The following is a 12,438-nucleotide window of genomic DNA, read 5'->3' as shown; positions in this document are numbered from 1 at the left end:
AAAAAGCGCCGGCAGGAAGATCGAGATCGTGAAGAGACGGAGGAACTGTACCGCGCTAATAACGCACGAAAGTTCTATGAGAAGTTGAACCATTCACGTAAGGGCCACGTGCCACAGTCTGATATGTGTAAGGACATAAACGGGAACCTTCTTACGAACGAGCGTGAGGTGATCCAAAGGTGGCGGCAGCACTACGAAGAACACCTGAATGGCGATGTGGCAGACGAAGATGGCGGTATGGTGATGGACCTGGGAGAACGCGCGCAGGACATAATCTTACCGGCTCCGAATCTCCAGGAAATTCAGGAGAAGGTTGGCCGGCTGAAGATCAACAAAGCCCCTGGGGTTGACCAACTACCAGGAGAGCTATTTAAACACGGTGGTGAGGCACTGGCTAGAGCGATGCACTGGGTTATTACCAAGATTTGGGAGGAGCAAGTTTTGCCGCAGGAGTGGATGGAAGGTGTCGTGTGTCCCATCTATAAGAAGGGCGATAAGCTGGATTGTAGCAACTACCGCGCAATCACATTGCTGAACGCCGCCTACAAGGTACTCTCCCAAATTTTATGCCGTCGACTAGCACCAACTGCAAGGGAGTTCGTGGGGCAGTACCAGGCGGGTTTCATGGGCGAACGCTCCACCACGGACCAGGTGTTCGCCATTCGCCAAGTACTGCAGAAATGCCGCGAATACAACGTGCCCACACATCATCTATTCATGGACTTCAAAGCCGCATATGATACAATCGATCAGGACCAGCTATGACAGCTAATGCACGAACACGGTTCTCAGGATAAACTGGCACGGTTGATCAAAGCGACGATGGATTGGGTGATGTACGTAGTTCGAGTTTCAGGGGCATTCTCGAGTTCCTTCGTAACGCGCAGAGGGTTACGGCAAAGTGATGGTCTTTCGAGTCTGCTATTCAACATCGCTTCGGAAATGGTAATACGAAGAGCAGGGATTAACACGAGTGGTACAATTTTCAATAAGTCCCTCCAGCTATTTGGCTTCGCCGACGACATAGATATTATGGCACGTAACTTTGAGAAGATGGAGGAAGCCTACATCAGACTGAAAAGGGAAGCTAAGCGGATCGGACTAGTCATCAACACGTTGAAGACGAAGCACATGATAGGAAGGGGTTCAAGAGAAGACAATGTGAGCCCACCTCGAGTTTGCATCGGTGGTGATGAAATCGAGGTGGTAAAGGAATTTGTGTACTTGGGCTCACTGGGAACTGCTGAAAATGACACCAGTAGAGAAATTCGGAAACGCATAGTGGCTGGAAATCGTACGTACTTTGGACTCCGCAAGATGCTCCGATCGAATAGAGTTCGCCGCCGTACCAAACTGACAATCTACAAAACGCTCATTAGACCGGTAGTCCTCTACGGACACTAGACCTGGACGATGCTCGTGGAGGACCAACGCGCACTTGGAGTTTTCGAAAGGAAAGTGCTGCGTACCATCTATGGTGGGGTGCAGATGGCGGACGGTACGTGGAGGAGGCGAATGAACCACGAGTTGCATCAGCTGTTGGGAGAACCATCCATCGTTCACACCGCGAAAATCGGACGACTGCGGTGGGTCGGGCACGTAGCCAGAATGTCGGACAGTAATCCGGTGAAAATGGTTCTCGACAACGATCCGACGGGCACAAGAAGGCGAGGTGCGCAGCGGGCAAGGTGGATCGATCAGGTGGAAGATGACTGGCGGACCCTCCGTAGATTGCGTGGTTGCCCACCTGTAGCCATGGACCACCTGTAGCCATTCGTCTACCTCGGATCCTTGCTAACGGCTGACAACAACGTTAGTCGTGAAATACGAAGGCGAATCATCTGCGGAAGTCGGGCCTACTACGGGCTCCAGACGAAACTGCGGTCGAAAAAGATTCGCCACCACACCAAATGTGTCATGTACAAGACGCTTATAAGACCGGTTGTCCTCTACGGACATGAAACATGGACAATGCTCGGAGAGGACTTGCAAGCACTCGGAGTATTCGAGAGACGGGTGCTTAGGACCATCTTTGGCGGTGTGCAAGAAGACGGTGTGTGGAGGCGAAGAATGAACCATGAGCTCGCCCAGCTCTACGGCGAACCCAGTATCCAGAAGGTATCTGAAGCCGGAAGGGTACGATGGGCAGGGCATGTTGCAAGAATGCCGGACAGCAACCCTGCAAAGATGGTGTTCGCTTCCGATCCAGCAGGTACGAGACGGCGTGGAGCGCAGCGAGCGAGGTGGGCAGACCAGGTACAAAACGACTTGGCGAGCGTGGGGCGCATTCGAGGATGAAGAGATGCGGCCTCGAGCCGTGTATTATGGCGTCCAATTGTTGATTCAGTGTTATCTGTTTAGATGTAAACTAAATAAATGAAATGAATCTCTACGCAGTTCGGCTTTCGTCGGGAGCGAACATGAAGTCGATAGATGCTTTTCGCCACATTTGACACACAGAGGTGATAGATTGCAGTTTCTCATACCATAATTATTTATTATCAGACTAAGGCCGGAGTGGCCTGTGCTGCACATAAAAGTCTTCTCCATTCAGCTCGGTCCATGGCTGCACTTCGCCAACCACGCAGTCTGCGGAGGGTCCGCAAATCGTCCTCCACCTGATCGATCCACCTTGCCCGCTGTGCACCTCGCCTTCTTGTTCCCGTCGGATCATTGTCGAGAACCATTTTCACCGGATTACTGTCCGACATTCTGGCTACGTGCCCGGCCCACCGCAGTCTTCCGATTTTCGCGGTGTGAATGCTTTCAAGTCTATAAATAGATGATGTGTGGAAACGTTGTATTCGCGGCATTTCTGCAATACCTGACGTATGCCGAACACCTGGTCTGTGGTAGAGCGTTCACCCATAAATCCCGCCTGGTACTTCCCCACGAACTCTCTTGCAATTGATGTTAGTCGGAGGCATAAAATTTGGGAGAGTACCTTGTAGGCGGCGTTCAGCAATGTGATTGCGCGGTAGTTGCTACAATCCAGCTTATCGCCCTTTTTGTAGATGGGACACACAACACCTTCCATCCACTCCTGCGGCAAAACCTTCCTTCTTCTTCTTCTTCATTGGCATTACATCCCCCACTGGGACATTGCCGCCTCGCAGCTTAGTGTTCATTCAGCACTTCCACAGTTATTAACTGCGAGGTTTCTAAGCCAAGTTACCATTTCTGCATTCGTATATCATGAGGCTAACACGATGATACTTTTATGCCCAGGGAAGTCGAGACCATTTCCAATCCGAAAATTGTCTAGACCGGCACCGGGAATCGAACCCAGCCACCCTCAGCATGGTCTTGCTTTGTAGCCGCGCATCTTACCGCACGGCTAAGGAGGGCCCCTGCTTCCAAACCTTGGTAATTACCCAGTGCAGCGCTCTGGCCATTCCCTCACCACCGTGTTTAAACAGCTCTCCTGGTAGTTGGTCAACTCCAAGGGCTTTGTTGTTTTTTTCCTCCAGGATTTCCTGGAAAATCGGAGCCGGAAGTCGCATGTCCGGCGCGCGTGCTCCTAGGTTCATTATCATACCGGCACCGTTGTCTGCCACATCGCCATTCATGTGCTCTTCGTAGTGCTGCCGCCACCTTTGGATCAACTCACGCTCGTTTGTAAGAAGGTTCCCCTTTATGTTCTTACACATATCAGACTGCGGCACATGGCCCTTACGTGAATGGTTCAACTTCTCATAGAACTTTCGTGCGTTATAAGCGCGGTACAGTTGCTCCGAATCTTCACGGTCTCGATCTTCCTGCTGGCGCTTTTTCTTCCGGAAAATCGAGTTTTGTCGGTTCCGCACTCGTTTGTATCGTGCCTCGTTGGCCCTCGTGCGGTGTTGCAGCAATCTCACTCATGCTGCATTCTTCTCCTCAACTAACTGCTCGCATTCGCCGCCGTTTCTCTGATCCGGAGCCACCGTGCCTAGTGCAGCGGATGCGGTGCTTCCAATGGCGGATCGAATATCTCTCCAGCCATCTTCAAGAGATGCTGTGCCTAGCTGCTTTTCCGTTAGAAGTGCCACTTCCAGCTGCTACCTGTAGTCTTGGGCTAGTTTACCGTCTTGTAGCCGCCCAATGTTTAGCCGCGGTGGACGACTCCGACGCGTGTTGTACACCGTCAAGAGTTTTGAGCGCAGACATACTGCAACGAGGTAGTGGTCGGATTCAATATTCGCACTGCGGTAAGTGCGTACGCTCGTGATGTCGGAGAAGAATTTACCGTCGATTAGAACGTGGTCGATTTGGTTTTCCGTTACTTGATTAGGTGATTTCCATGTGGCCTTGTGGATATTCTTGCGGGGAAAAAAAGTGCTCCGAACTACCATTCCGCGGGAGGCTGCAAAGTTTATGCATCGTTGGCCGTTGTCGTTCGATATGGTATGCAGACTATCCGGTCCGATGACCGGTCTATACATTCCCTATCTTCCTACCTGAGCGTTCATGTCACCGATGACGATTTTGACGTCCCGCAGTGGGCATCCGTCGTATGTCTGCTCCAGCTGCGCATAGAACGCTTCTTTCTCGTCGTCGGATCTCCCTTCGTGTGGGCAGTGCACGTTGATGATGCTATAGTTGAAGAAAGGGCCTTTTATCCTCAGCATCCTTGCGTTGATAGGCTGCCACCCAATCACGCGTTGGCGCATCTGCACTATGAAGCCGGGTCTTAGCTCGTTGGTGGTGCCACAGCTTTGGTAGAAGGTAGTCGCTCGATGCCCGCTTTTCCACACTTTCTGTCCTGTCCAGCAGATTTCCTGCAGCGCTACGACATCAAAGTTGCGGGGATGTAATTCATCGTAGATTATCCTGTCGCAACCTGCGAAGCCTAGCGACTTGCAGTTCCATGTTCCAAGCTTCCAATCGTGATTCTTGATTATTCGCCTAGGTCGTTGCCGATTATCTTCTATGTCGTTCGTAATAGTTGTTTTTAAAGGTAGCTTATTGGGCCTGCGCAAATCTCCTGTCTCGTCGGAGGGCCGATACCATGTTGTTCTTTGCGCGGCCACTTGTTCGATTGAAGGATCGAGTTCGACCACAGGGCATGACCACCGGTATGACCCATGAAGCCGACTCCGATCCCTTGGATCACCTCTTATTTGCGCCTGAACTAGCCATCCTTGAGTCCACGCGCCAACTTCTGTGTAACTCCGAGACGATTTGGACGATAGCCGATAAAACGGCGTTCCAGCCAACTTCATCTTTACACATCCTCCGAACTAGGTTGTCCGGGGTAGTGTCCAGACCACATGTGGCAAGCATGTGGTCACGCATTGGCATTGCGCGAAAACGTGGGCACACGAACAACACGTGTTCCGCCGTTTCCTCTAAACCTGCGCACACCAAACACTCGGGCGAGGCCGAGCAAGCCAGCTGCGTTGCCTGCACTTTGATTTTGCAGCACGCTTAAACGCCGTTTCCTCTAAACCTGCGCACACCAAACACTCGGGCGAGGCCGAGCAAGCCAGCTGCGTTGCCTGCACTTTGATTTTGCAGCACGCTTAAACGCCTTAAACGCACTTCGAACCCCCCCCCCCCATGGGGTGCTTACTGTTCACAGCTTTGCTGGAACAAATCAAACAATTGGGAGGGTTCGTGTAGCATTGTGCCTTATGTCCCTTCAATCCGCAGCGTCGGCAGAGATTGCTTCTGTCAGGGCCTTTGCAGTCCCATTGCTTGTGCCCCGGTTCCAAGCACTTGAAGCAAACTTCGGGATGCTCGTATATGCCCACAGGGCACACCGACCATCCCACCTTGACGCTCCCTAACTTGACTACCTTGGAGGCGTCCGCTGCAGATATCTGAACCAATGCTACCTGCGTCCCTGCCGGACCTTTCCGTAGCCGAATGGCTGCGCTGGGCGTCTCCACTTCACACTGTTGCCGCAGTGCCGTGACGAGCTCTTCGACTTCGGTGATCTCGTCCAGGTCTTCAACCCTTAGATTCACCTATGTCGTGAGTACCCTCACCTTGACCGTCTCGCCTAGGACTTCCTCCGCCAACTTCTTGTAGGCGGCGCCCTTTGCGAGACGCCCCGCTTCAGCTCGAGGATCAACTCCCCCATCCGGGTACGTCTTATTCGACGTACGTCGCCTCCGAGTTCACCGAGCTTGACGTCACTCCTCATCGCCTTCAAAACGTCCGAGTACTTAGCCTCGTCCACCGTGATGACTAGGGCATCGCCCCTGGAGTGATTGGCGCCTACCCTAGACTTCTTGCTACCCTCATTCGCCTGGGCCTTCTTTTCGGCCCTTGACGTCTTCGGTTTCCTCTTGTTCTTGACCAGGGTCCAGGAGGCGTCATCCCCCTCTATTTTCCTGGTCTGGGGCGGCTGAGAGCTCTCAGCCTGCCGTAACCCCATACCACCGTCTTTCCTGGGTGGACGGACCTTTCCAGGTCCTTCCTCCCCCGGTTTTGGAGGTACCTGGCCGGGGTTCAGCATCCCAGCCCCACTACCCTTGTTCGGGGTAGTAACCCTCCGCGTTTTGGAGCGGCCCCCAGGGAGCTCATCCCCTGGAGACTGTCTCCCCCGTTTTTGTGTCTGCTCCGTTGGAGCAGTCCCCCCCGACGTGCCCGCGAATACTTGAGCCTCAGTCTGGGTAGACTTTGGCACCACCGTCTTCGCTGGCACGCCCTCGGTCGATTCGACCTTGCCCGAGTCCGCGAATCCTTGGGCCTCAGTCTGGGTAGACCTCGACTCCACGGATTTCACGGGTTTAGATTTGGCCGTCCCGACCGCCCTCTCCAGCTTGGCGTCCAACATCGACTTTCGAAGTTTCAGCAAGCTCCTCTTGAGGTCTTTACTGATATTATGCTTCGATGACGCAAAGTCGATGATGGCGTCCAGCTGTTCCGTCGCCACCTCGAAGGCCGAAAGCCCATCGCGTTTGCGGTTCATCGCCTCCACAAGCCATGGGCCGTCAATAACCTCTACCGGCGTTTTTTTAGCCGAGATGAAGGTTAAGTGACCCACGCTGGCGCTGCGCATTGAGCTGCCGACTATTGTCTCTGGCCTCCTAGGCGGAGACCTGAACAACCCACCTCTTGCGAAGGGGTTGTCGCCTACACTACTACCACTAATTGAAGAATTGACTTGGTTTTCCATTTTGGTCCCACGAGTTCCTCGGGAAAAGAGGTCCGCCACGCCAGAGCCCAGCATGACGCGGTAAGGGACAATTACTGTGGAGGGAGGCACGGGTCGCTTAATGCCTTGGGATTAGGGGTTAGGGAGATGGTCCCGTTGGTCGCACCCACTCACTCTAGCTGATGTCAGAAGGACAACAATGCCCAGGCTGCACTACCAGCTAAGTACAAAACCCTTAGCTGGCGGTCGATTGTCATCGGAAGACCCGTGGAAGCGTGAGATTGGAACTTGTGAGGACCAGAGCTGTGTAGGTCGCTCCTACCCAGATGTCAACTCACCATTTCACAGCCCGTATGTGTGTATGTGTGTGTGTATGTGTGTGCACAAAAGCTAAGAAAAACATTAGACAACTTTTCATATAGTAATCCTTAACCGATTCCCTCGCAACAAGTTTCATTCGACAGGGGGCAAAGACTAGTTGATCACTATTGAATTTTAAAACGATCGACCGTTGCGTTTAAAAGTTATAGAGAAAATGGTACATCGAACCATATTATTCATATAAGGTTGGTGTCTTGGCTAAATGCGAGAAATGCAGTATCACTACTTGGTGAATTATTTATTTATTTATTTATTCAGACTAAGGCCGACGTGGCCTGTGCGGTATATAAGAGTCTTCTCCATTCGGCTCGGTCCATGGCTACACGTCGCCAACCACGCAGTCTACGGAGGGTCCGCAAGTCATCTTCCACCTGATCGATCCACCTTGCCCGTTGCGCACCTCGCCTTCTTGTGCCCGTCGGATCGTTGTCGAGAACCATTTTCACCGGGTTACTGTCCGACATTCTGGTTACGTGCCCGGCCCACCGCAGTCGTCCGATTTTCGCGGTGTGAACGATGGATGGTTCTCCCAACAGCTGATGCAATTCGTGGTTCATTCGCCTCCTCCACGTACCGTCCGCCACCTGCACCCCACCATAGATGGTACGCAGCACTTTCCTTTCGAAAACTCCAAGTGCGCGTTGGTCCTCCACGAGCATCGTCCAGGTCTCGTGTCCGTAGAGGACTACCGGTCTAATGAGCGTTTTGTAGATTGTCAGTTTGGTACGGCGGCGAACTCTATTCGATCGGAGCGTTTTGCGGAGTCCAAAGTACGATTTCCAGTCACTATGCGTCTCCGAATTTCTCTGCTGGTATCATTTTCGGCAGTCACCAGTGAGCCCAAGTACACAAATTCTTCTACCACCTCGATTTCGTCACCACCGATGCAAACTCGCGGTGGGTGGCTCACATTGTCTTCTCTTGAACCTCTTCCTATCATGTACTTTGTCTCCGACGTGTTAATGACTAGTCCGAACCGCTTGGCTTCCCTCTTCAGTCTGATGTAGGCTTCCTCCATCTCTCAAAGTTACGTGTCATAATATCTATGTCGTCGGCAAAACCAAATAGCTGGACGGACTTATTGACTCGTGTTAATCCCTGCTCTTCGTATTACCCCTTCCAAAGCGATGTTGAATAGCAGACACGAAATACCATCACCTTGCCCTAACCCTCTGCGGGTTTCGAAGGGACTCGGGTGCGGGTGCACGTACATAATTCTCAGTAAATTAGGAACTCTTCCAGATTGCTTTCAACATCACTAGCCGACACCGATGCAATAACAGCACAATCGATTTGGCGCTTTTTCAGAGAACATTCGACATTACAAGTCGAAACCGATGCAAATCTGAGAAGCACAAATCGATACCGATGCAAAAAAACAACACAAATCTGTGCTCTTCCAGAGCGACTTCGACTCCACAAGTCGAAACTGATGCAAAACAGACATCACAAGTTGAAATAGATGCAAAACTGATACGACGCTCTAAAAGAGTGTCTTCGACTCCACAAGTTGAATCCGGTGCAAAAACAACACTGCTCTTCCAGCGCCTTTGACTTCACAAGTCGAAACCGATGCAAAAACAACACAACCCCGGCCCACAATTATGAAACCGAAGCAATATTCACTTATTGCATAAGGGCGATGACATACTGACGCGTCGAGCGATGCGGAGCGCGTCCAAGCACTCGTAAAGCAGAATATCAGCAAGAGAAATTCTTTTGTCCTGGACGCGTTCGCGCACGCACACGCGTGAGTATGCCATCGGCCTAAGTCTTGAGTAACCAGCCAAGGGCTGAAAGCCTCTTTAATAAAGAAGAAAAAATAAGTCTTGAGTCAGTTATCGTCCCATCCACCTACTTAACCATTCACTTTTTTGCTTCCTACCAGGAACAAATTGACAGGATCGCCAAATGTGTAGCCTTGAAATGGCGATGAAAGCATCCATAGATGTGGACTCCTGTAAGCGGTGGTTGTTGGATGGGGAAAGAGGTCGATTCATGGCCTAGCCTACTATTGGCTGATCAATGATCATGAAATTGTCCGTTATACGAAAATTTGTTGCATCTGTTAAGGCTCCCCCAGACCTAAGCGATTTCATCGCCGCGACGGCGACAACTAGTCGCCGCGATTCTATCGTTGGGTCGCTGCAGGCAATGTTTGATTTGCGCTTCCATACCAACGGCGACAGAATCGCTGTCGCCAAGCGATAGAATCGCGTCGCGACTGTCGTGTCGCTTGTGTTTGGGGGAACCTTTATCCAGGCACACACTGAAGGATATCTATCTAGGTTACTTGCCTCAAACTATCCAAGGTTTCTTTTATTTAAAAGTTATTTCTGTATGCTCAATAACAAGGTGAATTTTCTTGAAAAAAAAACCGGCACTTGGCATAACAAAATCCTTCATCCAAATTAATTTAATTGCAGTTATTTTTACTACACAACTTTATGTAATAAATTTGAACTTAGTAAATAATCCTAATCCGTTTTTATTCATATATAATTTAATTGTGGTAAATATAAAAGAAGGAATTCAATAGATTTGATTTCAAAAGCTCGGGAAATAATAAAATATTTCTAAGAAAAACTATCAAATTGATCGTTTTGCAGTTGTTAAAATTTGATTTGAAGACGTGCTAACCACAACGAGAATTAAAGAAGTGCACTCCAATTTATACAAATATCATAGCCACTTTGCTCCAAATAATCAACTCTAACGTTATATGCAAAATGACAAAACCAAGGCTGTATAAATTACCTGATTTGATAGATATTTAATCTCCCGGTTCAACCAGCTACCGAAAGTGCTGTATTTACAATAAGCTCCACCACGTCGTGCATGGCCCTTCGTAATAATAAACTCATCAGTGACCAAATTACCGAAACTAATCTTACTGTCGACGAGTTTCCCTTACCAACTCACTGCTTCAGTGGGTCTGCTCCATCAGCGCGATTGAAAGCTCACGCGAAGGAAACTTATTAATCGTTTATAGTATTATAGTCAGCCACACAGGTCTGCATAATGAGACTCGTTCAAGCTGCCCATCATCATACGTTTTGGAGTTTTTAATATTACCAGTGCAATGCACGCTTTAGCTTAATAAATTTAATGATCATTTTTATTTACTCTGGATGGGCACACTTCCCATCGAACATGCCCACAAAAGTACGATGAAGGCGACTATCGATGGATATTTTTGCAATAATTCATTTCTCGTCCATTTTCCAATTGCAGACTCGGTGTGGCCAATCGAACCAAATGCGAGGAAGCGCTGCTGAAAACCGGCTGGAGTGTGCAACTGGCTGCATCCATACTGCTGGAAGCTTAATCACTTCCGCCTGCCTGACAGTCAATCGATGTTTTATGGCTTTGGGTTTTCGGCGTAATTTCGTTTCGAAGGTAAGAACCGTTTCTAAGTTTTACACAACGAACAAGCAACCGTTGAGTATTAAAATTAGCACCATTTACCATTTGGCAAATCTGTAGATATTTGTTGATAGTATTCCATAGTTTGAATAATTTGATCAAATTAATGTACAAATAATTTTTAACTCAAGAACGTGACGTAATCTCCCCAATGCAATGTAATAAGTCTCGAATAATTTTATGTATCACATAAGCGTTAATTTCTGAATTCCTCCAGTGAAACCGTTTTCATAATCTCCCGCATGAATTCATTATTAAGCGAATCGAATGCTCTCTTTTACAAACCTCTTATTAATTAAACATATATTAGTAAGAATGCACATAACGAAAACTATTAAATGATAAGCCGATTCGTGCCGCATCAAAAGCGGCATTGAGATATTTATTACTCTCAAAAAACGGAACGAAACCATTTTTCTCATCAATCATCATAGCCTGTGGGAATGAAAACTTGAAGATTTTAGCCGGAAAATAAATTAGGTGTCTAGTGAGTACCAGCCACCGAAATAACGATACTGGGAAGCACAATTGTCTTTGACGGCGCGATTTGATGAAAATTAGATAGGTCTGCTACTTGATTTGCGATGTGCATTGCTGCTGGACTAATGAAATTGTTGTTGAATACACGCTATGTTATTTCGCTTCAGAAGCGCCTGCAAAGCGATAGAACAGTTAGAACTAAAAGCAGATTAGCTAAAACGTAACGAGGGCAAGTGGTGTGCTGTGGAGGGGCCCACTTGAAAAAAAAAGATTAAACCTACTTTTGTTGAATTGAATGATGAACAAGGGTGGTAGCCGTCTTCAAACAGCATTCGAAGAAAGAACGATTAGTGGATTTAGATATACCAAATGAAGTGATCGAAATCTAATTATAACGGTTAATTAGCGGAATCAGATCTGATGCAGAGCCGGTAGATCCAAAATAGTCTATTTACATGTTATATGAGAATGCTCCGTAATGGAACAATATACATATATTTTATAACAGAGAAAATAGGTCGTGCACTTGTATCAGCTAAAACGGTATCCGAATGTCCAGATTGAGTTTAATGTGAGAAATTGATCATTAATTAAGCAAAGGCAAGGATGAGTGTCAACAACATCGTAATGGCTTTAGTTATATAAGATACTCTGTTACTACGCCAACTGAAAACCTCTATAGTGGCATAGAGAGATAATAATAAATCAAATATTCTCCTTTTCTACTATCAAATCGAGTTTCAGATAAAGTGCAATGACCCGACACACGCCCCTTCTAATTTCGTAATTCAGAAATGTATTTCAAAGAACATGTTGTTACTGTTCGAACTGATAACTATCATCTAGTTGTAGAGCATATCGATCAAGTGTATCATGTATAGACTCTTGGAATTTCAAGGTCGTCCACCGGTTGTAGTTCCTTCTCCATTAGAATTTTAAAGCAGGTTTGAGCAAGCCATGCGCAGGAAACCAGAGTTTGAAGCAATCACTCATTTAAAATTTGAGACTGGATATCACATTTTAGTGAATTAAAAAAAACTTGCATTATTAAACAAAGCAATAAAAAA

The 12,438-nt window shown here is 48.3% G+C and overlaps 1 protein-coding gene across 4 annotated transcripts in view; it reads left to right on the top strand.

The window, feature by feature from the left end:
- Positions 1–11,885, top strand: part of LOC134225697 (activated Cdc42 kinase Ack) — an 88,278-nt gene extending 76,393 nt beyond the window's left edge. For all 4 annotated transcript variants that reach the window (XM_062705988.1, XM_062705991.1, XM_062705989.1 and 1 more), the window contains exon 7: positions 10,700–11,885. In XM_062705988.1, the coding sequence (XP_062561972.1) occupies positions 10,700–10,793 (94 nt within the window). In that variant the 3' untranslated portion in view covers positions 10,794–11,885. The remainder of the gene's footprint in view (positions 1–10,699) is intronic.
- Positions 11,886–12,438: the final 553 nt, after the last annotated feature.

Source organism: Armigeres subalbatus, chromosome 3 (assembly GCF_024139115.2).
Source record: "Armigeres subalbatus isolate Guangzhou_Male chromosome 3, GZ_Asu_2, whole genome shotgun sequence".
In the NCBI taxonomy this organism is placed as follows: Eukaryota; Metazoa; Arthropoda; class Insecta; order Diptera; family Culicidae; genus Armigeres; species Armigeres subalbatus.
The sequence above is the reverse complement of the archived record's forward strand: the minus strand, read 5'-3'. Positions and strand labels throughout refer to the sequence as shown.